This window comes from Meles meles, chromosome 21, assembly GCF_922984935.1.
Source record: "Meles meles chromosome 21, mMelMel3.1 paternal haplotype, whole genome shotgun sequence".
In the NCBI taxonomy this organism is placed as follows: domain Eukaryota; kingdom Metazoa; phylum Chordata; class Mammalia; order Carnivora; family Mustelidae; genus Meles; species Meles meles.
This window is the reverse complement of record NC_060086.1, coordinates 27,374,317-27,400,904: the sequence shown is the minus strand read 5'-3', so window position 1 is coordinate 27,400,904 and position 26,588 is coordinate 27,374,317. Positions and strand designations below refer to the sequence as shown.

Sequence of the window (26,588 nt, the reverse complement as noted above, 5' to 3'; positions counted from 1 at the left end):
TTCTAGTATGATATATGATTTCGATCTTCTGACTATAGCTTAAACAAATGTATAGCTGTCTGTTGTGTACAGGTTCAACCTTTTGTGCCATCTCCTTTGAGCAAGTAGGTTGATTCCCAGATATTTATACCACAAATAATGTTACAACAAACTTGTTCATGTTTCCTTTATATTGTTGGAGGTTTACAAGTCTGTTCCTGGAAGTAGGATTGCTGAATCAAACCATAAATGCATGTGTAGTTTTATTAAAAATACCATATTCTCCATTATAGTTGTGTCATTTTGCCTCCCACAACCAATGTATTTAAGTTCCTGTTTGTCTACAGCTTCACTGACAGAGCTTGTGATGGGTAAGACATAGCTCTGTAATTTTAATTTGTATTTATTTCATTGTATGACATTGAGAAGCTGTTCATATGTTTATGGGCCATTTGTGTGTGTCTTTTTGTGAACTACCTATATTTTGAAAGGACTTTAGATATTCTTATGATCAGAAGACTTGTGCTTTCAGTCACTGTCATTTCGAAGTGTTCAGAATCACTGACATCAGATGAGTCTCATCTTTCAAACCATGTGTTTTCCCATTTGGACTTAACTTTTCTTTATTTTTAATATGTGCATTTCAGTTTTATATGGTTTTAAGCATGATTTGTTTCCTATTGCTACTTCTAGGTAAAATATCATCTGCGTTTTGTTAGGATACAGAGATCTTTGATGTGGCCAGACAGGCTGGGCTGGAAGACATCCTTACTCTTTCCTGTTCATCCCTCTGTAGGACCCAGGAACGCAGATTATGATGATGGAGGAAGTCCTGGTGCGCAAATCGTTAAACATCCTTATTTCATTATCTCAGTTGCATGTTTACCTACAAATATGGTTATATGTATGTTTTATACATGTATATACCCACTGTATATATGTTCTTAACTTGTAATTTTTAAATTTAATTTATATTTTATCAAAACTACTTTCAATCCTATACATTAGTTGTGGTTTAGTGTTTTGCTTTCCAAATACAAATACCTTCATTTATTTTTTTTTATTTTTTTTAAAGATTTTATTTATTTATTTGACAGAGAGAAATCACAACAAGGCAGAGAGGCAGGCAGAGAGAGAGAGAGAGAGGGAAGCAGGCTCCCTGCTGAGCAGAGAGCCCGATGCGGGACTCGATCCCAGGACCCTGAGATCATGACCTGAGCCGAAGGCAGTGGCTTAACCCACTGAGCCACCCAGGCGCCCCAATACCTTCATTTATTGACATCGCTTGCCTATTCATGTCTATATATAATTTTACTGATTTGATCTAAAAGTTTTAAAATTGTGGTAATTTTTAAAAAGATTTTATTTATTTATTTGACAGACAGAGATCACAAGTAGGCAGAGAGGCAGACAGAGAGGGGGAGGGAAGCAGGCTCCCTGCTGAGCGGAAAGCCTGATGTGGGGCTTGATCCCAGGACCCTGGGATCATGACCGGAGCCAAAGGCAGAGGCTTTAACCCACTGAGCCGCCCAGGTGCTGCAAAATTGTGGTAATTTTTTTTCTTGGTTTTTTTTTTTTTTTTGGAGCCAGGTGGTGGGTATTAAGGAGGGCACGTATTGCGTGGAGCACTGGGTGTGGTGCAAAAACAATGAATTCTGTTATGCTGAAAAGAAAAAAAAATTGTGGTAATTTTTAATTCAGATTTTTATTTTGAAAATTATCTTACATGAAAAACCCTTGATGTAGAATTTTGGATTTACTATCTTGAGATTTTTATCTTTAGCAAGTATTTACAGAAGAAAAAAGCTGTGCACATTCTAGCACAAGGAACAAAAGTTGGAAACAACTTAAAATCAGTAAAAGAATAGATGAGCCTATTAGACAGTCATTAAAAATAATCCTTACAGAGTCTATTCTAAGATTGAATTTAAGTTTAAGGATTAAACTGAGTCAATGCATACATGTATTTAAATAGTTAGTTGGAGATGGGTGGGGATTATTTCAGGCAGTGGAAATAAAATCATGAACACATACAGGACGGGATGCCACATTTGGGGAACTGCATGGCCTTTGTTTTCTTCCTTTCTTTATTAGCTAGAATAGATGGTGCATGTAAGGCTGTTAGAAATGAGGTTAAGGGGCCCCTGGGTAGATCAGTGGGTTAAAGCCTCTGCCTTTGGCTCAGGTGATGATCCCAGGGTCCTGGCATCGAGCCCCACATCATGCTCTCTGCTCGGCAGGAAGCCTGCTTCCCTCTCTCTCTCTCTGCCTTCCTCTCTGCCTACTTGTGATCTCTGTCTTTAAATAAATAAAATTAAAAAAAAAAAAAGAAATGAAGTTAAGAGGCAAAAAGGTCATTAAAGACCTGGCGTGTAAGTGAAGGAATATGAAATTTCTCCTGGAAGTTATGAGAGACACATGTTATAGCAATATTCAGCTTTAATAGGAAAAATGATTTATTATGGTAGTGGATGCATATTTCCAAGTGATAACACTCATAGTTTATCTTTGGTTTTTGTTGTGCTGTTGCTGAACAAATAGCACTGTGGCCTGTGTTTCACAATTTATGTAATAATTATATAAATGATCAAGATATTTCAGAGAATGACTTTTCTCAGATGTTGGGATTTTATTTTGTTACTTCACTTCTCAACTTCAAGTAGCACAATACTTGAGAACAAACGATATATATCCTTAGATTTCCGTAATACCATGCTGTTTGGGGCCCGGGGAATGTTAGAGAAGGAAGGACGAAGGACTGAATGCTAGGTAAACAAAGGAGGACAAAGGTACAAAGACTAAGAAAGATTGTCAGGGAAATGAGTAGAAAATTAAGATAATCTATTACATGAATCAAGGGAGGAGTGTAAAACTGTGCTTAAATTTTCAGTTATATTACCACAAATGAACTTTTGTGATATTTTAAAGCTAAAACAAAAATCCCTCCACACAACACAGTTTCAAATAATGTAACACACATTTTGTTTAGATATCTATTTAAAGATTTATATTTATTTGGGAGTTCCATGTTTTCAGATATATTATTGGTTCCAAATTTTGAAAGTATGTTTTTCCAACTTTTGATTTTTATCTATGCTGTCCTTTATTGAAATAACAGAAATCTTTAATTCGATGTAATTTATCATATTTTGGCCACATGGTCTTTTTCTGAGCTTTTGTTCAAGAAGTCCATCCCTATTTCAAAAATATTCTTCTACTATTTCCTCTTTATGGTTTTTCCTTCTGTAATTTGGTTTTTAATCCATGAGGAAGTAGGTCATGTTTGTATGTAGTTGGGCTAGGGATTCAGTATTGTTTTTTACCACGAGAGGAAAACAGTTTTCCCAAAACTGTTTAAAATAATGTCCTAAAATTCTCTTTTTTTCTATTAGTCTATTCTTTTTTAAAATTTTTTACTATTATTACTATTATTATTATTTGAGAGAGAGAGACAGCAACGGAAATAGCGAGAGAGAGCACAAGCAGGGAGGAGAGGGAGAAGCAGACTCCGCACTGAGCAGGGAGCCCAACATGGAGCACAATCCCAGAAACCTGGGATGGCCACCTGAGCTGAAGGCAGACGCTTAACCAACTGAGCTACCCAGGTGCCCCTAGTCTTTCTACTCTTAAACTAATATAGTATTACTATTAGAGTGGTTTTGTGTACTGAATCTTAATATCAACTGAGACTCCAAAAAAACCCTCCGAATATGGAACTAGCAGATAAGAACTTGTTGTAAGGTGGCTATTATAACTATTCTCAGTCATCAAATTAAAATGTATACAATGAAAGAAGTGGTAAGTCTCAGCAGAGAATTAGAAACCATAAAAAAAGAATAAAACAAAGTCTAGAATTGGAAAATATAGGACAGATTTAATAATGAAGATAACAGAAGAAAGAATAAATGAACTTGGAACAATAAAATGTATTCAGTTTGAAAAACAAAAAAATTGACTTTCATTGAAATGTGGGACAATACCAAAAGTTCTAACATATGTGTAATTAGAGTCCCTGGTGGGTAAAAGAAGAGAGCAGAAAAACGTTTGTGTAGAAAAATGGCTTTAATAGTGGTAAATGTGTAACAAACTGAGGGTTGCTGGGGGGTATGGGTCTAGGGATATGGTGGCTGGATTATGGACACTGGGGAGGGTATGTGCTATGGTGAGTGCTGTGAAATGTGTAAGCCTGATGATTCACAGATCTGTAACCCTGGGGCAAATAATACATTATATGTTAATTTTTAAAAAGTGTCTTAAATGTGATTAAAGATAGTAACCATAAAGTGGCTGGAGCAGGTATACACATATCTGATAAAACAGATTTCAAGACAAAGGATCAATTTGTCAGGAAGATATAACAATTATAAATATGTATATATCTAATAACAGCTTCAAAATACATGAAGCAAAAATTGACAGGATTAAAGGGAGAATTGGGCAATACCACAGTTGTCAATGGAGATATTACTATCCTTCTCTAAATAGTTGACAGAACATCTAAACAAAAAAAAATTGTAAAGAAGTAGATGATATGAAGAATGTTCTCAGTTTCCCTGAATTGAATGACATTTACAGAGCAATTACTCAACAGTGGTAGAATACACATTCTTTTTAAGTGCACATGGCATTTTTACCAGAATAATTCTTATATTGAGTTGTAAAATAAATCTCATTGAAATTAACAAGACTGAAATCATATAGAGTTTCTGATTTCAAGACTGAAATCATATAGAGTTTCTGACAAGTCACAAAGAAATCAGAAAATATTTTAAATTGAATAATAAGAAAACCTGACACGTTAAGATATGGGAGCAAAACTGGAGGATTATAGCTAAAGCCATGCTTAGAAGCTTATAGTTTTAAATGTTCATATTAGAAAAATGGAAAAGTGCAAAATTAATGATCAGAGTTCCAATTTTAGAAAATGGATAAAAACAAATTAAACCCTAAGTTGTCTTTTAGTTGTATGGTTGTTTTTTAGTTGTATGGTTAATGTGGACCAATTTTTCTTGAGGGCCATTCTGCATTACTCTGTAGAATTTATCTGTGATTCTTAGCCTCATTTCTGTATTACTTCATCTCTCTAATATTTAATTAAATCTGCCTTCTTTTTAGAATATAGACTACATTAGCAAGCCTTCCACTGTTATTAAGTATATTTAATTTGGGGAAGATGTGAATCAGATTCAGCTAAAGGTGTATCCCTTATTTCTGTGTCAAAACAATGATATGTTTTCAGGGTAATTATGTGCATTTAGCCTTGACACACAAGTAAATTTGTGTTCTGTAGGTGACAAACTATGACTTACTTGAATTGCCATGTTATTTATGTGTCTGATCAATTCCTTAGTCTGTTTTATTTGACATTGCATTGTTTTCTCTTGCAGGGTACATCAGAGAAGGGTTCTTGGCTGTACAGCATGCCTTAGATAAGGCCATCATGCTGTATCATGAAAGCAGTGCTAGCCAGAAACTGTTTGATAATATCAGTATCTTTATACAGAGATTTCCACACCCAGCTTATTCTCATGATGGATTAATTTGGATTACTAGTTCCTTCCTCCCTTTGATGTTCATCCTGATGTTCTCTCCAACTGTACTTTCCATCATGCGATCCATTGTCTGGGAAAGGGAAAAAAGATTGAAGGTAATCTCAATTTCTTTGTTTCAAGTTCTTATTAAATTCCATTTATTTAAATTTATTTAAATTCCAGTTAGTTAACATATAATGTAGAATTTAGAGATTCATCACTTATATACAACACCTGGGGCCCATCACAAGTGCCCTCTTTAATCCCCATTACCTATTTAAACCATCCCACCACCCACCTCCCCTCCAGCAGCCTCAGTTTGTTTTGCATAGTTAAGAGTCTGTTCTATGGTTTGTCTCTCTCGTTTTTCACCCCAATGTTCATCTGTTTCTGTAAAAATGTTTTTAGGCACGTGGGGCTCTTTTGTGTGGAGAGTTGGATTATTTCTATATATTTGTCATTAGTGGGTAGTTGTTACATCCCAGTAGCAGGAAACGTAAAATAAGAAAAGTGAGTACTGATGCCATTTGTCAGTTTTTCAAGCTGGCAGAATTTCAGAGAGAAACTTGTCTCTTGGGAGCAATGGGAAGAGAAAACCTGAAGGCATGCAGGGGGACAAAAAGGGTCACTGGAGGAATTTAAAGCCTTTAATAATGAGAGTATCAGTGAACAGCTCCTGGCTAAATTAACATAAAACCCCACATCTTAGGCCTTTTTCTTGATATCTGTTACCCTAGATAATGTCTGGGTGTCAACAAAAAAAATTATTAGGCACACCAAAAATTAAGAAAAAAACATAGAGGCAAAGAGGCAAATCAGTTATCAGAATCAGACACAGATAAAACACAAATGTTGGAAATACCAGACAAGGAATTTTAAATTACTATAATTAATAATTTAAAGGCTCTAAGGGAAAGGTAGATGTGTCCAGGATCCTCAAGACAGCCCCTAATTTCTGAAATTCTCTAGAAGGACTAGTAGAACTTGGCATATAGTTAATGCTCACAGCTAGGCTTTATTATAGTGGTATAGTAAGTAAATAAACATAGCTGGCTTAGAAGAGGATATGACACAGGAAAAGCCTGGAGGAATTCACCTGCAGGCTTCTTTAGTTAACCCCACAAGAGGTCACACAGAGCACACTCTTGCCTCAGCAATGAAAATCCAGCAGTACTTTTGTGAAGAAAATCCAGTGGTGTGTTTGTGTGTTTGTGTCCAGGGGAGTCCATTGGAGATTTAGCACCCAAGGTTTTGATGGGGACTTGTCATGTAGACACCCTTTGCCTAGCATTTACCAAAATTCCACACTCCTAGAAAGCAGGTATTCAGCATAAACCATAGTGTTTATACCAACAGTTTTGGCACAGTCACCTACCCTTATCATTTAAGGAAAGTTTTGTATCAGTATAGGGAGCAGTTTACCAACCAAGTTTCCATATACCAGCCAAGGGCCACCTTGTAAATATGCCTTTCTTTTTTTTTTTTCAAATTAATTTATTTTTTATTTAAATTCAATTAACATATAGTATATTATTAGTTTCAGAGATAGAGTTTAGTGATTCATCATTTGTATATAATACCCAGTGCCCATTACATACCTTTCTACGAATAGTAGTCTTGGGCCTCCTTGTTAACTCTTTTCTACACAATAGGTAACATGCAAGATCATATAGGTAATGTTATCAGACAGAGCAAAACTATATGGAGTCAAATAGAATTTCTAAACATAAAAAACATGCTAACAAAAATGAAGAACACTTTTGATGGGCTTATCACTAGACTTGAGGAAAGAATCATAGAATTGAATATGACAGTTGAAATTACACAAACTGAAATGCAAAGACAAAATTGTAAAATATAAAACATAAATGTAAAAAGTAAAAACCCAGAATAAAGCACTTAAAAAGTATAGGACAATATAAATGGTATAACATATACATAATTTAAATCCCCAAAAAGGAGATAAGAGAATAGAGTCAAAGAAATAACAGCAGAGAATTTTCCAAAATTAATGATAGACATTAAATCACAGGTCTAAGAAGCTCAGAGAACACACAGCAGGAAAAACAACATGCACTCACAAATACACACACAGATGTACACACACACACACACACAGAGCATATTCAAACTGTTGAAAATTAAAGACCAAAAGGAAAATCTTGAAAACAACTAGAATGGGGATAAAGACATGTTCCCTAAAAGAAACAAGCATAAGTATAGTCAACTGGATTAAAAAAAAAAAAGACACATTTTTCTTATACTCCAGGAAGTAGAGTATAATAGAATAGAGAGCTTAATATTTCAAAGTTTTAACTTTAGATGTTTTACCTTTTGTTCCATTACAAGGTGTGGTAATGAAGAAAGATCTCTGAAATCAGGAGAAGTATATTTTAATGCCAGCACTGCCCTAATTGACTCTACATAATTTTGAACAGCACACTTTCTGAGACTTGACTTTTCTTATTCATAACATGGAGATATTAACCATTCACATAGTTTTTTATGGAAATTTAAATAAAAAAATATATGTAAGTGGTATGAATTGCTGATACATTTAATATTTGATTTGTGTTGACTTTCCTACAGGAGTACCAGCTTATAATTGGACTTAAGAACTGGATCATCTGGGCTGCCTATTTCTTCACATTCTTCTTTTTTTATATCATTATTATTTCTATGATATGTATTTTATTCTCTGCCAAGGCAAGTGTGTAATTTCATGCTACCCAGTAAAAATACCATGAGTCACATATGTAATACTCGTTTTTTAGTAGCCAGTAGAAATTTGTAAAACCATAAAGAACGGGTGAAATTATGTTAATGCTATTTTAAATTTAACCTAATATGCACAAAATATTTGAATATGCAACCAATTTAAAAATGAAGGGATTTTTTTACACTTTTTTTACATTTTTTAATTTATTTATTTATTTGAAAGAGTGAGAGATTTATTTATTTGAGAGAGAGAGCAAGAGAGAGCATGAGTATGGTGCGGGGGTGGGGGGGGCACGGGGGAAAACAGACTCCCCACTGAACAGGGAGCCTGACACAGGGCTGTTATCCCAGGATCCCAGGATCATGACCTGAGCTGAAGGCAGATTCTTAACCAACTGAGCCACCCAGGCACCCCTACATTTTTTTGTACTGTCTTCCTTCTTCAGGGTATGTTTTATATTTACAGCACATCTGAATTCATATGCTATATTTTCATCAGAAATACTTGACCCGGGGGTGCCTGGGTGGCTCAGTCTGTTGAATGTCTGCCATCGGCTCAGGTCACTATCCCTGGGTCCTGGGATTGAGCCCTACCTCGGGCTCCCTGCTCCGCGGAGAGTCTACTTTTCCCTCTCTCTTTACCTGCTGCTCTGCTACTCGTGCTCTCTCCATCAAATAAGTAAATAAAATCCTTAAAAAAATAAAAGTCTTCTTTAAAAAAAAAAAGAAATACTTGATCTGTATTAGACACTGCCTTAATTTTTCAATTTAAATCAAGATAACTAAAATTAAATGAAAATAAAAATCTAGTTCCTCAGTCACACTAGCTACATTTCAAGTGCTCAATAGCTACATGTGTTTAATGACTTCTGTGTTAGCCATCTTAGTTTTTCCTGATTATAGCCTGCCCCTACTACCCTTTGGGAGGCAAAAGGTAATTATATGGTGAACTGGTTGGTCTTGGGTGCTGGGAGGATGAAATACAGATTTTATTTCTGCTGTGGAAACTTAGAGGCTGCTATATCTCTGAGAAAAACATAAACCCTTCTGTAAGAAATAAGTTACTTAGTTAACTTTCATTTCATTGAGTTTCAGTCACTGAGCAGTAATCTACCACATTAGCACTATCATTTTCTCCCTCTTTTCTTATGTTTACGTGACAGTAATTTATGGTGTACCTTACCTGATGTCATAATTGGTTTTTTGTAGATTTTCAGTGAGCCAATCTTTCGCTTCAGTGACGGTAGTTTCATCTTTGTCTTTCTTATGTGTTACGCCATTGCTTCAATATTCTTTGCCTTTATGGTTAGCACGTTCTTCAATAAAGGTAAGTCTAAGACTCATTCTATAACAGATTTGGGGGGTATTTGTTTACTAAATTCCACTGTAATTAATGTATAGTGTTATATTAGTTTCAGGTATATAATACAGTGATTCAATAATTATGTACATTACTCAGTGCAAATTACATTAAGTGTGCCCTTAATTCCCTTCACCTGTTTCATCCATCCCTTCAAATTTAAAAATAAAACTACTCTATGATTGGGCACCTGGGTGGCTCAGTGGGTTAAAGCCTCTTCCTTTGGCTCAGGTCATGATCCCAGGGTCCTAGGATTGAGCCCCACATTGGGCTCTCTGCTCAGCAGGGAGTCTGTTTCCCCCTCTCTCTCTGCCTACTTGTGATATCTGTCTGTCAAATAAATAAAATCTTTAAAAAATTAAAAAACTATGATTCAGTAATCACACTACTAGGTATCTATCCTAAAATACAAAAACACTAATAAAAAGGGATACATGCACCCCTATGTTTATAACAGCATTATTTATAATAGCCAAGATGTGGAAGCAGCCCAGGTATCCATCAATTGATGAACGAATAAAGAAGATGTGATGTATATATATAATAGAATATTATTCAGCCATAAAAAATGAAGTCTTGCCATTTGCAATAACATGGATGGAGCTAGAAAGTATAATGCTAAGCAAAATAAGTGAGTCAGAGAAAGACATATGCTATATGATTTCACTCATGTGTGAATTTAAGAAACAAAACAAATGACCAAAGGGAGAAAAAGAGAGAGATAAACTAAGAAACAGACTCTTGATTGTGGAGAACAGACTGATGGTTACCAAAGGGGACATGAATGGGGGATGGGGAAAATAGGGGGTTGGGATTAAGGAATACATATATCATGATGGAAAAAAATAAATAATAGATAAATAAAAATGTATAAATAAATAAGTGAAATATCTGCATTGGTGTATTCATTATTCACAATAGCCAAACCACAAAAGCAACCTAAATTGTCCTTCAGTGGGTGAATGGCTAAAAAAAATGTGGTATATACATTCAAAGGGATATTTTTCTGCCTTACAAACAAAGAAAATTCTGCCATTTGTAAAAATACCCTAGAAGACATTAGGTTGTGAACAAGCAAGACACAGAAAATAAGACATGATGCCTCTTATATAAGAAATGTAAAGTAGGGACGCCTGGGTGGCTCAGTGGGTTAAGCCTCTGCCTTTGGCTCATGTCATGATCTCAGGGTCCTGGGATCAAGCCCCACATCGGGTTCTCTGCTCAGCAGGGAGCCTGCTTCCCCTCCCACCCCAACCCTGCCTGCTGCTCTGCCTACTTGTGATCTCTCTCTCTCTCTCTCTCTGTCAATAAATAAAATCTCAAAAAAAAAATTTTAAGTAGTCATACTTCATACACAGTATAGAATGGTGGTTGCCTGGGAGTTGGGGGAAAAGGAAGCAGGGAGGTATTGGTGAAAGGGTACAGAGTTTCATTATGCAAGATGAAGAAGTATCTTAGAGATCTAATAAACAACATAGTGCCTATAAGTAACAATACTGTACTGTACACTTAAAAAACTTGCTAAGAGGTACATTTTATGTTAAGTATTCATATCACCAAAAAGATAATAAGTAAACAGGGCAGAAGGAAACTTTGGGAGGTGATAGATATGTTTATAGCATAGATTACGATGTATTCACAAGTATTCACAGATATATACCTACCTCCAGACTCATCAAGTTGTTTACATTAAGTATGTACAGCTATTTATATGTCTGTTATACCTCAATAAAGTGATTTATAGGAAGAAAGACAGTTGATATCATTGTAATTTGAGTGTTTTTTTGTGTTTGCCTTATTAACTTTATTTTTTTGTTTCAAGTTTTTATTTAAATTCTAGTTAGTTAACATATAGTGTAATACTGGTTTCAGAAGTAGAATTTGGCAATTCATCACTTACATATACCAGCCCTTGCTCATCACAACATGTGCCCCACTTAATACACATCATCCATTTAGCCCATCCACAACCCACCTCCCTCCATCAACCCTTAGTGTGTTCGCTATAGTTAAGAGTCTCTTATGGTTTGCCTTTCTCTTTTTCTTTCCCCCTTCTCCTGTGTTTATCTGTTTTGTTTCTTAATTCCACATATGAGTGAAGTCATATGGTGTTTGTCTTCCTCTGACATTTCATTTACTAGTTCCATCCACATCATGGCATAGGGCAGGATTTCATTCTTTTTGATGGCTGGGTAATATTCCACTGTGGGGTGTGTGTGTGTGTGTGTGTGTGTGTGTGTGTGTGTGTTGTACTACATCTTCTTTATCAGTAAGTAGACCTTTGCACTCTTTCCATAGTTTGGCTATCATTGATAATGCTGCTATGAACATTGGGGTTCATGTACCCCTCTGAATATATAATTTTTATATCCTTTGGGTAAATACTGAGTAGTACAACTGCTGGGTTGTAGGATAGCTCTATTTTTAATTTTTTGAAGAACCTCCACTTGTCTGGAGTGGCTACACCAGTTTTCATTCCCACCAACAGTGTAGGAGTGTTCCTCTTTCTCTATATCCTTGCCAACATCTGTTGTTTCTTGTGCCGTTAATTTTAGCCATTCTGATAGGTCTGAGCTGGTTTCTCATCATGGTTTTGATTTGTATTTCCCTGATCCTGAGTGATGCTGAGCATCTTTTCATGTATCTGTAAGCCATCTGGATGTCATCTTTGGAAAAATGTCTATTTGTGTCTTCTGCCCATTTCTTAACTGGATTATTTGTTTTTCAGGTGTTGAATTTGATAAGTTCTTTATAGATTTTAGATACTAACTCTTTATCAGATATGTTGTTTGCACATATCTTTTCCCATTCCATAGGTTGCCTTTTAGTTTTGTTTCTTCAAATGCAAAAGTCCTAAGAGTTCATTTTAGCTTTTGTTTCCTTTGTCTCCAACAATGTGTCTAGCAAGAAGTTGATATGGCCTGAGTCAAAGAGGTTGCTGCCTGTGTTCTCCTCTAGGATTTCAATGGTTTCCTGTATCACACTGAGGTCTTTGATCCATTCTGAATTTATTTTTGTATATGATTTGAGAAAGTGGTCCAGTTTCATTCTTCTGCATGTGGCTGTCCAGTTTGCCCAATGTCATTTGTTGAAGAGAGTGTCTTTTTTCCATTGGATATTCCTTCCTGCTATGTCAAAGATTAGTTGACCATGATTTGGGTGTTTTTACTTTCTTTAATGTTGATTTTATGTCATCTCAATGGTAATCTTAACAAGAATTCTTTTTCGAGTCTATAGGATCCAGTGTTTATGGACATAATCGTATCCAACTCTCAGTAGTTAGCAATTTATTCAGCTATTCTTTTTTTTAAGATTTTATTTATTTATCTGACAGAGAGAGAGATCACAAGTAGGCAGAGAGGCAGGCAGAGAGAGAGGAGGAAGCAGGGCCCCTGCTGAGCAGAGAGTCCGATGTGGGGCTCGATCCCAGGACCCTGGGATCATGACCCGAACTGAACGCAGAGGCTTTAACCCACTGAGCCACCCAGGCACCCCTATTCAGCTATTCTTTATTTGGGGCATCATGATTGAGATTGGAAGCATATGTTTAAAACTTCATACAGAGTTTTTTATTCTACCCAGTACTTAAGACTCTGGAAACTCTAGCAGTTATTAATAATTATTAATACTGATGGTGTGCATTTATAATTTCTCAAGCCCAGTGCTCATGAATAAATCTTCATTTAAATGACTATAAATATCCTGTACACAAACTATTAATTCATTTATTTAACGCATATTTAGGGAGCACGTACTGTGAGCCTGACGGTGATACAAGGATGAAAAAGAAAGACAAATACTCCTCCCTCATAAAGCTTACATTCTTTTCCCTATAATGTAGTAAAAAAAAATCATTATTTTGCATATTGCTTTAGAGTGACCTTATAATTTTCTTATTTTCAGTCCATTTGGCTGCTTCTGCTGGAAGTCTCCTGTATTTTGCCAGTTTCTTTCCATTTAATACCATTATTCAATTCTACGGACAGATGACCCTTACCAAGAAGGTGGCTGCCTGTCTCAGCTCAAATGTTGCATTGGCACTGGGGATTAGTCGTCTGCTCAAGTTGGAAGTAAGACGTATGTGTTTGCCCTGCAAATTTTTCCTTTGCTGTTTGATTCCTTGAAAGGTGGAATTGAGGCAACATAGGTGGGACAGTGGGTAAGGAAGTAAGAAAATCTTATACAAATTATTTATCCCTAGATTTGTTTACTTATTGTAAAAACAGTTACTTGAACTAAAAAAAAAAAAAAAATCAGAGTTGTGAAAAATTAGAAGTTCCCCATTAGTCCACAATAAGCCTCCAGTTATACTCTCAAATAAAGTAGTTTTAAACCTATTCTGCTACTTGCTTTATTTAACTTAATAATCTGTTAGACCTCTTCTCACATAGAGAAATACTAACTTTTTACACAGTTGTTTAATAGTCCATCCATTGTGACAAGGTACTATAATTGATTAGTTCTCCAGCAATGTATATTTAAGTGGCTTCCAATTTTTTGCTATTAGCATAACAATACACATATATTTGCTCAAACAGTATGCATACTATGAAAAATACTATCTTATAAGATATTCATAGCTCAGCTTTGATTGCTATTGCTGTTGTAATAACTCAGTAAGCGCAGAGTAGATACTTCTGCCGGTTTGAGCTAAGAACCTAATTTTACTTATTTTCCATATGAAAATCAAGCTATTACTATCATTTATTGGATAATTTTTTGATCTCTACTGGTTTCAAATTCCACCTTTGTTTTATGTCAAGTTTCCACATATGCATGTATCTTTCTGGTGATTTTTTCCATTCTTTTGATCTCTTTTATTCTACTTTTGTGTCAGTACTACAATGATTTTCTCATAGCTTTATAACAAGTCTTAATATATTACTCTTATCCCCAGACCTTGTTTTTTATTCTTGTCACTTTGAGGATCACCTTATCAAAATCTATGAAAACTCTTACCGGGATTTAGTGGGAATTTCATTACATTTATTCATTAATGAAGATGATTAAGGACTTAATTTTTTCACCTGTGAACAAAATCCTACTCCCAATGAACAACCAGCCAGAAAAATATACATATGATTTCTGTATGGATACTTGCATTTTTCTTTCTTTATACCTGAAACATTAAAATTTCACTGGTATTTATCTAGATGTGGGATTTTCATTGGCTTAGTCTGCAACAGGCTGTATACTTTTTGGTTTTCTGATTAGTTTTTATTAAGATTTTTACTTATTTATTTGAGAGAGAGAGAGAAAGAGAGTGAGAACATGAGAGGGGAGAAGGTCAGAGGGAGAAGCAGACTCCCCATAGAGCTGGGAGCCCGATGTGGGACTTGATACAGGACTCCAGGATTATGACCTGAGCCGAAGGCAGGCACTTAACCAACTGAGCCACCCAGGCACCCACTTTTTGGTTTTCTAATTGAATTATTTTTTATTGGGTTAGTTTATTTTATTTAGTTATTGTTTTCTATATTTTCTCTTTCACGAACTCCTATTGTGTTCTGGCTGGGAGGATTTCTCAAGGTACAGCAGACTTCCTAAAATTGCATTCTACCTTTGTTGTTGTTGTTTCTAATTTGCTGTTCACTCTCTCTCAAAATGGCTTTCATCTTGATAATTTTTAACTCTACTAAATACTTTTTTTTTTTAAGATTTTTATTTATTTATTTGTCAGAGAGAGAGAGAGAGCGAGAGCGAGCACAGGCAGACAGAGTGGCAGGCAGAGACAGAGAGAGAAGCAGGCTCCCCGCAGAGCACAGAGCCGGATGTGGGACTCGATCCCAGGACACTGGGATCATGACCTGAGCCGAAGGCAGCCACTTAACCAACTGAGCCACCCAGGCGTCCCTACTAAATACTTTTTCTTAAACTATTACTTTTTTATAGCTTTTCAAATACACAGTGCTAATGAATATTCTGATGGCGTTGATCTATAGGAAAGGGAGGCTAAAGCTGAAGAAAGGACATGTTTCACTGACCATATTCATGAAATGTCTTTGAATTAGGAGTTCACTGCAAGCCCCCATGCTTTTTCAGTTATGCTACACTTTGTCCAAAAATAGAAGAAATAGAACAAAGGATAACTTTTTAAATGACTTTCTTTTTCTCTTCTATCAGAACTTTATTTATTAATTGATTTAGAGAGAGTTGTATGTGCCATGTGTGTGAGTGGGGGAGAAAGAGCAGAGGGAGAGGGAAAGAGAGAATCAAGCAAGCTCCACACCCCTATGGAGCCCAGTGCAGGGCTGGATCTTACGACCCTGACATGACCTGAGCCAAAATCAAGAGCTGGACACTTAACCAACTGAGCTACCCAGGTGCCCCAGAACTATATTTAAGCAAAACCTCTTTTTTCTTCTGCTTTGTAGTCAGCATCCATTTCTAGTGCTGTTGAATATTTTTCCAGATTTGTGTACCCTGATGGTAGTTTAAATGTGAATGTAGTATGAAGGGATAGAAAAATAGGATCTAATAGACTTGCTCTTTTCTTGCCATTTTTGTTATTATTGTTTCATTCATTGACTTTGTCTCAGTCATTCCTATTTATTTTTGTAGATTGTAAATCGAGGTCAGAAGAACCCAATATTATTACATACTCTATCATTTTCTTAGAAGACTTAAATAATAAGGGTATTAACATATAGATAATTCACAGCAACAGGATTTAGAGTATCAACTTTTTTCTTTGCTGTTTCACAGAGCTGTCATCCATTATATCTCCTTTTTATTTCAGAAATTGGTATTAGATGGAATAATATTTGGACACCAGTCAACCTTGAGGATAATCTCATGTTTGGCTATATTTTGTTAATGCTTTTACTTGACGCTTTCTTGTATGGCCTTGTGACCTGGTATATAGAAACTGTCTTTCCAGGGCAGTATGGCGTGCCCCAACCATGGTACTTTTTTCTTATGGTGAGTACTAATGCTGTTGTTGTTATAAAAAGTCATAGTCCTTTTGAGCCCATTTCTTTTAACATATATAGGCAAATCAGAAGGTCAGATGCAGAATAATTTTCCTGTGCATGCCAGCCATATGAAAATGCTAGCTATTTCTTGATCTCTTAAAACCTTCCACATATGCAAATGCATATCTGTGGATAAGACACTGAAACCCCATACATTTAAAAATTGTGAGTAATAGAACTCTTCTTCAGCTACATGGTACATAGTAAATTAGATTGAAGGATAAAGAAACCTGAAAGTCTGCAGAATATTTTCCCAGCTAAATAACATGCAATGATTTCTTAGATCCTAGTAAGTAGAGGATTGGGTATTTCCTGTATCTCTGTCCTTACCACCTGTTTACTTTCAAGGAGTAGACCAGTTTACTTAGAGTGGAAGAGTTTCTGCATCTTGCCCTCCACGTTATTCCTGAATAATATACAGTACAAAGAAAGTATTCTGAGTGTGATAAAATGCATTGGCTGTGATTTCATTGTTGAATAATTCCGTTTTCTCTCTTCTTCCTGAACACTAACATTTCAAAACAATTTTTACTTCTAATCCTAGAGATATAAATCATACACAATTTTGCTGCAAAGTTCAATCCCTTGAAGTATGCAATAGCCACAAAGTAACCGAGCCAGTGTTTTTTCAAGTTCTTAGAGTACTTCATTTCTTTTTTCACATTAAAATTTTTAATTCCAATGAAATTCATGTTAAAATTAATAAAATTAACCATTTTGAAGTGGAATAAAACAGTGGAAGTTACAATGTACTTGCACATATCTAGTTCCAAAATATTTATCACCGCCCCCCAAAAATAAAGCCTTATACCCATTAAGAAGTCACATCCCATTTTTCCCTATCCCAAAGCCCCTAGGAGCCACGAATCAGCTTTCTTTTTCTATGGACTTACTATTCTGGATGTCTTGTATAAATAAAATATAATATGTGACTATTCAGCTTCTTTCACTTAACATAATGTTTTTGAAGTTTATCCATGAATATGTATCAGCACTTCATTCTTTCTGATTACTGAATAACATTCCATTGTAAGTATATAGGACAATTCCTTTATCAACCTGTAGTTAGAAATGTAGGACATCGTTTGGCTGTTTGAATCGTGCTGCTAGGAATATTTATCTATAAATATTTGCTTGTGTACCTGTTTCAGTTCTTTTGGGAATATACCTTGGAGTAGAATTGCTAGTACTTAGGATAATTCTGTTTCGTGTTTTCAGTAATCACTAAACTGTTTTCTGCAGTGACTGCACCATTTGTACATTCCCACAAGAAACGTACCAGGGTTCCAATTTCTCCACAGCCTCAAAACACTTTTTTATTCTTTTTCCTTTATTATGGCCATCCTTGTGAGTATAAAATGGTCTCATGGTTTTGATATGCATTTCCCTAATGATTAATCATGTTGAGATATTTTCATGGGCTTGCTTCTTGGCCATTGGATATGTTACTTACAGAAATGTCTATTCAAACTCTGTGACGTTTTTTAATATATATTCTGGACAGTAGAGCCTTCTCAGATACATGATTTACAAATACTTTATTCCATACTCTGGGCTATCTTTTCATTCTCTTTGTAGTACTCTTTCATGCACAATAATTTTTTAATTTTGATTAAAACCAATAAAAAATTGTTGGTTGTGAATTTTGTGTCATATCTAATCCAAAGTCATCAAAATTTATACCTGTGTTCTTCTAAGAATTTGATGGTTTTAAAAAAAGAATTTTATGGTTTTATCTGTTAAATTTAGATTACTGATCAAGTTTGAGTTAATTTTCATATAGTATGAGATAGGGATTCAGCTTCATTGTTTTGGCTGTGGATATCCTTTTGTCCCAATACTATTCTTTGAAAAGATTGTTTTTCCCCATTGAATGGTCTTAGCACCCTTGTTGCAAATAAATTGACCATAAATGTATGGTTTCATTCTTGCATACTTAAATTTATTGCATTGACCTATATACATCTATTTTATGTCAATTCCACACTGTTTCATTACTATAGTTTTATAGTAAGTTTTAAAATCTGAAAATGTCATCCAGCTTTTTCTCTTCTTTTTCAAGATTGTTTTGGCTATTAGAAGGTCCTGGAGTCCATAAGAACTTGAGATCAGTTTCTCTATATCTGTAAAAGTAACCATTAGAATGTTTATAGGAATTACAGTGAATCTGTTGATTGCTTTAAGTAGTAGTGCTGTATTAAAAATGCTATCTCTCACAGGGTTTGAAATTTATTTGGAAGGATCAGAAAGAGGGGAAATGAGACAGGAAAGGAAAGCAGCCAGGAAAGAACATGTCAGCACTGTGGGCCCCTGGAGACCTATGATGCAAAGAACTCTGGGAATCAGTGCAAAGCACACAGTGATGATCTCAGAATCATCCCCCCTCCACACCACCAGAAAAATATTGCCTTTCAGTCTATGAACTAACTTCCTTTTTTAGCTTTCTATTTATATTGTCTTTAAATTCTTTCATTGAGGTGTTATAGTTTCAGTATATGAGTCGTTCACCTCTCTAACTTTGTTCCCAAGTATTTTACTCTTTTGGATGCTATCATAAATAGAATTGTTAGAACAGGATTTTCTTTTCGTATTGTTCATAGTTCGCAACTGATGTATACATGTTGATCTTGTATCTTGCCTCTTTGCTGAATTGTTTATTAGCTCTAATAGTATATATAGGAGAGGATTCTTTAGGCACATCAGTATGTAGAATCACATTATCTTCAAATATAGACAGTTTTACTTCTTTCTTTCCAGTTTGGATATCTCTTATTTCTGTGAATAGCAAGGATGAAATCAGGTATCCTTGTCTTATTCCTGATTTTAGAGGAAAAGCTTAAGTCTTTCACTATTGAAGACTAAGCTGTGGGTTTTTCATAAGTTCCCTGATGAATTTCAAGAAACTGTTCCTTATATTCTAAGTGTTTTTTATCATGAAACACTTTGTCAGAGGCTTTATTTGTATCAGTTGAAATGATCATGTTCCATTTGTTCTATTAGTGTGATATATTTCATTGATTGGTTTTTGTATGTTAAACCAGTCTGAATTCCTAGGATAAATCCTACTTTGCCATGATGAATATTCCTTTTGATATGCTATTAGATTTAGTTTACAAGTATTTTTTGAAGATTTTAAAATCTGTATTGGTAAGGGATATTGGTCTGTAGTTTATTTTCCTTGTGATGTCTGTCTGACTTTGGAGTTTGCTTTTCAAGTAATACTGAGCTCACAGAATGAGTTAGAAAATGTTCCTTTCTCTTACATTTTTGAAAGGCTTAGAGAACAATTTTTGTTAACTCTTGTTTAAATGCTTGGTACCAGTAATGATATCTGGTCCTGGACTTTTCTTTGTAGGCACATTTTGATTACTAACTCAGTCACTTTTTTATTCATTATAGATCTGTTCAGATGAAATGCTTCATTTCTGAAAGTTCATCCTAGTAATTACATTTTGGCTTTCTTTGTAGCACTCCTACTGGTTTGGTGAACCAAAGATTAGAAGGAAAGAAGAAGAGATGAAAAACTGTGGGGAAACTCCAAACCAGTATTTTGAGCCTGAACCTACTACTTTGGTGGCAGGTATCCAGATCAAACATTTGCACAAGGTATTTATTTCAAAGGTCTCTTTTTCCTGCAAAGACTGAAAGCCATATACTATGCCCTGGATTTGTAACTGGCCATTTCTAGAAAATAATATGCTTAATAATGAATGGGTCATAATCAGTATAATTGTAATTTAAGAGATCCATAGAATGCATAGATATATCTTTACAATATAGTATTTACTTCATCATGCTTTTAATCTCCTCTGATGGGCTTGGCAACAAGTGATATTTCAATTTTGTAATAAATTCTGTGAAGAAAATAAGCTAGGTACCATAGTCACATCTGAGTGTAAGTGCGGAGGATGACACTAAATGTAGTTAAAGGGAAATCTCTCTGAGGAGATGACCTTTGAGCTGAGATCTGAAGAATGAGTAGAGCTAATTTTTTTGAAAAGCTAAGTAAGAAAAGAATAATACCCACAGTCAGCAAATAGCAAATTCAATGAACTGAGGTGAGAAATATCTCCATGTATTTGAGGAGCAAAAAGAAGTCAGTATATTTGGAGGCAAAAGAATGATAGTAAATAGCTTCATTGGAAAGCCATTGATTGGTGATCACTAGAGGAATATGATACACGTGTTTTAAAGATCATTTTGGCTACAGTATGGAAAACGGTGTTGAAGGGTGGGGAGTTGAAAAGGAGAAGAATGGGGAAAAGAAGACTGGATGCTACTTTTTATAAGAAATAAGAATTGGATAAGGGTTGTGGAAGTGTATATGAAGACAAATGGACAGATCCAAGAGATTGCCAACAGAACTGAGAATACTGGGGGGTGGGAGGACACTGAAGGAAGAGGAGTAAACTAGAATAATTCCTAGAATGAGAAACTAGACTAGCATGTTAAAAACAGCAAGCATTTACCAAATTGTAGTAGATTTTCTTAAAAAAATGTTTCTTATCTGGCCCTGGGCTCTTGTTTGTTGGGAGATATTTGATTACTGCTTCAATCTCTTTACTGGTTATGTGTCTTTTCAGGTTTTCAGTTTCTTTCTGGTTCTCTTTTGGTAGTTTATATGTCTCTAGGAATGCATCCATTTCTTCCAGATTGTCAAATTTGCTGGCGTAAAGTTGCTCAAAATATGTTCTTATAATTGTTTGTATTTCTTTGGTGTTGGTTGTGATCTCTTCTCTTTTCATTCATGATTTTATTTATTTTGGTCCTTTCTCTTTTCTTTTTGATAAGTCTGGCCAGGGGTTTATCAATCTTATTAATTCTTTCAAAGAACCAGCTCCTGTTCTTTTGGTTTCTATTTCCTTACTCTGATCTTTATTATTTCTCTTCTCCTGCTGGATTTGGGCTTTCTTTGTGTTCTTCCTCCAGCTCTTTAGGTGTAGGGTTAGGTTGTGTACTTGAGACCTTTCTTGTTTCTTGAGAAAGGCTGTATCTCTATATATTTTCCTCTCAGGACCACCTTTGCTCTGTCACACATAATTTTAACAGTTGTTTTTCATTTTCATTTGTTTCCAGGAATTTTTTTTCAATTCTTCTTTAATTTCCTGGTTGGACCATTCATGCTTTAGTAGGATGCTCTTTAGCCTCCATGTATTTGAGTTCTTTCCAACTTTCCTCTTGTGATTGAGTTCTAGTTTCAGAACATTGTGGTCTGAAAATATGCAGGGAATGATCCCAAACTTTTGATATAGGTTGAGACCTGATCTGTGACCCAGGATGTGATCTATTCTGGAGAATGTTCCATGTGCACTAGGGAAGACTGTGTATTCTGTTGCTTTGGGATGGAATGTTCTGAATATATCTGTGATGTCCATCTGGTCCAGTGTGTCTTTTAAGGCCTTTATTTCCTTGTTGATCTTTTGCTTGGATGATCTGTCCATTTCAGTGAGGGGGGTGTTAAAGTCCCCTACTATTATTGTACTATTGTTGATGTGTTTCTTTGATTTTGTTTTTAATTGGTTTATATAGTTGGCTGCTCCCACGTTAGGGGCATAGATATTTAAAATGGTTGGATCTTCTTGTTGGACAGACCCTTTGAGTATGATATAGTGTCCTTCCCCATCTCTTATTATAGTCTTTGGCTTAAGATCTAATTTGTCTGATATAAGGATTGCCACCTCAGCTTTCCTTTGATGTCCATTAGCATGGTAAGTTGTTTTCCACCCCCTCACTTTAAATCTGGAGGTGTCTTTGGATCTAAAATGAGTTTCTTATAGACTGCATATTGATGGGTTTTATTTTTCTATCCATTCTGATACCTTGTGTCTTTTGATTGGGGCACTTAGCCCATTTATATTCCAGGTAACTATTGAAAGATACAGATTTAGTGCCATTGTATTGTCTGTAAATGACTTACTGTATATTGTCTCTGTTCCTTTCTGGTCTACTACTTTTAGGCTCTCTCTTTGCTTAGAGGACCCCTTTCAATATTTCCTGTAGGGCTGCTTTAGTGTTTGCAAATCCTTTTAATTTTTGTTTGTCCTGGAAGCTTTTTATCTCTCCTTCTATTTCAGTGATAACCTAGCTGGATATAGTTCTTGTCTGCATGTCTTTCTCATTTAGTGCTCTGAATATATCATGCCAAGTCATTTCTGGCCTGCCAGGTCTCTGTGGATAAGTCTGCTGCCAATCTAATATTTCTACCATTGTATGTTACAGACTTCTTATACTGAGCTTCTTTCAGGATTTTCCCTTTGTCACTGAGACTTGTAAGTTTTACTTTTAGATGACAAGGTATAGACCTATTTTTATTGGTTTTGAGGGGGCTCTCTGTACCTCCTGGATTTTGATGTTTGTTCCCTTTGCCGTATTAGGGAAATTCTTTACTATAATTCACTCCAATATACCTTCTTCCCCCTCACTCTTTCTTCTTCTTCTGAAATCCCAATTATTCTAATGTTGTTTCATCTTATGGTATCACTTATCTCTCAAATTCTCCCCTCATGGTCCAGTAGTTGTTTGTCTCTCCTTTGCTCAGCTTCTTTATTCTCCATCATTTGGTCTTCTATATCACTAATTCTCTCTTCTGCCTTTTTTATCCCAGCAGTAAGAGCCTCCATTTTTTATTCCACTTCATTAATAGCTTTTTCAGTTTCAACTTGGTTAGATTTTAGTTCTTTTATTTCGCCAGAAAGGGATTTTTTTATTCAGAAAGGTATTCTCTAATATCTTCCATGCCTTTTTCGAGCCCAGCTAGCACCTTGAGAAACATCATTCTAAACTCTAGTTCTGACATATTACCAATGTCCATATTGGTCTGTAGGGACCAAGGTCCCTAGCGGTTGGTACTGCCTCTTGTTTTTATTTTTGTGGTGAGTTTTTCCACCTTGTCATTTTATCCAGATTAGAATATATGAATGACCCCTGGGGCTAATATGTTATATGTTTATAAAAGAATTATTTAAAGAAACCAATAATAATTAAAAATGGGAAAAAAAGAATATATGAATGAGAGAATAAAATACTAAAAGGGTTCCAAAGACCCCAGAAAAATGTATGTTAACCAAATCAGAAGAGACCCAAGACTGGGGGGAGAAGAAAGGGGGGGAAAAAGAAATTAAATATATATATATATATATATATATGTGTGTGTGTGTGTGTGTGTGTGCCACATATATATATGACTGGTGAATAGAACAGAGCCACCCACTTGACTTTGGGTGTATTTTGGTCTCTTAGAAGAAGCTACCTCCCAAAATTTTAAAGAAAGAAAAAAAAAATATATATATATATATTTATGTGTGTGTATGTATATACATATACACATACACGCACACAAATAAGGGTAAATACATTGAAGGGATGGAATATGACTATAAAGATGAAAATTTTAAAAAGATACATATAATGTATTTACCCTTATTTGTGTGTGTGTGTGTGTGTATACACATATATATACACACACACAAAAATAAGGGTAAATACATTGAAGGGAAGGAATATGACTATAAAGGTGAAAAATTTTTAAAAAATTCTAAAAAAGGAATTGATAAGGTAAATTGGTAAAGGAAAAAAAAAGAGGAGCGCATGTGCTCAGGCTGAAGACCAGAACAAAATTCTGTGCTTAATTTAGGGTATATTTTGATCTATTAGAAGAATTTGTATCCCAAAACTTTTTAGAAAATACCTATATGTATACAAAAAATAAGGTTTAATACAATGAAAGGATAAAATAGGACTATAACAATGAAAGTTTAAAAAGACTTTTTTTAAAGAAAGGTATTGTTAAGATAAACTAGTTAAAAAACATTAAAAGAGGAAAGAGGAAAGTTAAAAAAAAATGGAATAAGAAAAATAAAATAAAAAAAATTTAACTTTGCAAGACTAAAGGATCATGGGGGAAAAGCCATGAATTATTTGCATTGCTTTCCCCTTAGCTCTGAAGTTCTGCTGTTCTCCTAGATTGGTGGGTTTGGTCTTGGCTGAATTTTCTTGATAATCTTCTGGGGGGAGGGGCCTGTTGCAGTGATTCTCAAATGTCTTTGCCCCAGGCAGAATTGCACCACCCTTGCCAGGGGCCAGGCTAAGTAATCTGCTTGGGTTTGGTCTCAGGAGCTTTTGTTCCCTGAATGCTTTCCATAAAGCTCTGGAGGACAGGAATGAAAATGGTGGCCTTCTAATCTCCAGTCTGGAAGAGCTGAGAGCTCAGGGTCCCACTCCTCAGTGTGTCCTCAGAGATAAGCCATCAATCACTCCTGTCTCCCTGGTCTCCGGCCACACTCTGTGCTCACCCAGCCTGTAACCGAGTGTTTCTATCTCTGGTGCACAGCCCTGTTTAGAATCTCCAAACCCAGGAGATTCCTGCCACGCTGCTCCTCCCAGAGGAGGAAGGTGAGTCTCCCTGGATTTGTCACTTGTGGGGTCCCTCCTTGAAGAGCAGTGGCCCGACTGTGCCTTGGATCATGGCTTAATGTAACCCCGATCTGAAAGCTCACTCCTCATCTCTGTCTCTGTAGTCGGCTTCCCCACTCTGATACCTGGGAGTTCTGCCACACTCAGATATTCCCGATCTTTCTGTGACCCCGCGGGACCTGAGACCACACTCTCCACGAGGGTTCCACCCCCAATTACCGTCTAGAGTGATGTCTCTCAGTGGAGCAGACTTCTAAATTTTCTGATTTTGTGCTGCGCTGCTCTACTGCTTGCTGGGAACCAGCCCCGCCCCACCGTGGTCTATCTTTCCGTTGCTTTGGATTCACTTCTCCGCACGTCCTACCTTCCGGAAAGTGGTCGATTTTCTGTTCCTAGAATTGCTGCTCTTCTCTTCTATCTCCTGTTGAGTTTGTAGGTGTTCAGAATGGTTTGATAACTATGTAGCTGAACTCCTGAGACATGATGTCGTATCAGTCGGCTACTCCTCCACCATCTTCCCTCTCTCTTTATCTTTTTTCTTTTGCAGCATCTAACCTGCATTTGTAAATATCATCAATTATATTTTCATTTTAGAAATTACAGTTTTTATCACTATAAGTTATGTTTCTTTTTAGTTTTTATCTTCTTTTCTTCTTAACTTAAATTCAGTTAGCCAACAAATAATACATTAGTAGTTTTCTTGTAAAGTTCAATAATATATTAGTTGCATATAACACCCAGTGCTCATCACTTCACATGACCTCCTTACTGCCCATCAACCAGTTACCCCATCCCCCCACTCACCTCCCTTTCCACAACTATCAATTTGTTTCCTGGAGTCAAGAGTCTCATATGGTTTGTCTCCCTCCCTGATTTCTTCCCAATCAGTTTTTTCTCCTTGTCCCTGCAATACTCCTCACTATTCCTTATATTATGCATATGAGTGAAACCATATGATATTGTCTTCCTCTGCTTGACTTATTTCACTTAGCATAATCTCCTGTAGTTCCATCCATATCATTGTAAATGGTAGGTATTCATCCTTTCTGATGGCTGACTAATACTCCATTCTATATATGAACCACATCTTCTTAATCCATTCATCTGTTGAAGGACATCTCAGCTCCTTCCATAGTTTGGCTATTGTGGACATTGCCGCTATGAACATTGGGGTGCATGTGCCCCTTCTTTCACTACATCTGTATTTTTGGGGTAAATACCCAGTAGTGCAATTCCTGAGTCATAGGGTAGCTCTATTTTGAACATCCTGAGGAAACTCCATACTGTTTTCCAGAGTGGCTATACCAGCTTGCATTTCCACCAACAGTGTAAGAGGGGTCACCTTTCTCTACAACCTTTCCAACATTTGTTGTTTCCTGACTTGTTAATTTTTGCCATTCTAACTGGGGTAAGGTGGTATCTCATTGTGGTTTTGATATATATTTTCCTGATGACAAGTAATATGGAGCATTTTTTTCATGTTTTTTCATTTTTTTCATGTTGGCTGTTTGTATGTATTCTTAGAAATGTCTGTTCATGTCTTCTACCCATTCTTTGACTGGATTTTTTGTTTTTCAGATGTTGAGTTTGAGAAGTTCTTTATAGATCTTGGAT

General features: G+C 35.8%; 1 protein-coding gene across 1 annotated transcript in view; it reads left to right on the top strand.

The window, feature by feature from the left end:
* LOC123933607 (phospholipid-transporting ATPase ABCA3-like) overlaps positions 1-26,588 on the top strand; it is a 189,307-nt gene that overhangs the window by 10,589 nt on the left and 152,130 nt on the right. Inside the window, exons 4-10 of the mRNA XM_045992947.1 lie at positions 673-814; positions 5,367-5,626; positions 8,100-8,210; positions 9,438-9,555; positions 13,492-13,665; positions 16,328-16,509; positions 20,031-20,168. Coding sequence (XP_045848903.1) covers positions 673-814; positions 5,367-5,626; positions 8,100-8,210; positions 9,438-9,555; positions 13,492-13,665; positions 16,328-16,509; positions 20,031-20,168 — 1,125 coding nt within the window. The remainder of the gene's footprint in view (positions 1-672; positions 815-5,366; positions 5,627-8,099; positions 8,211-9,437; positions 9,556-13,491; positions 13,666-16,327; positions 16,510-20,030; positions 20,169-26,588) is intronic.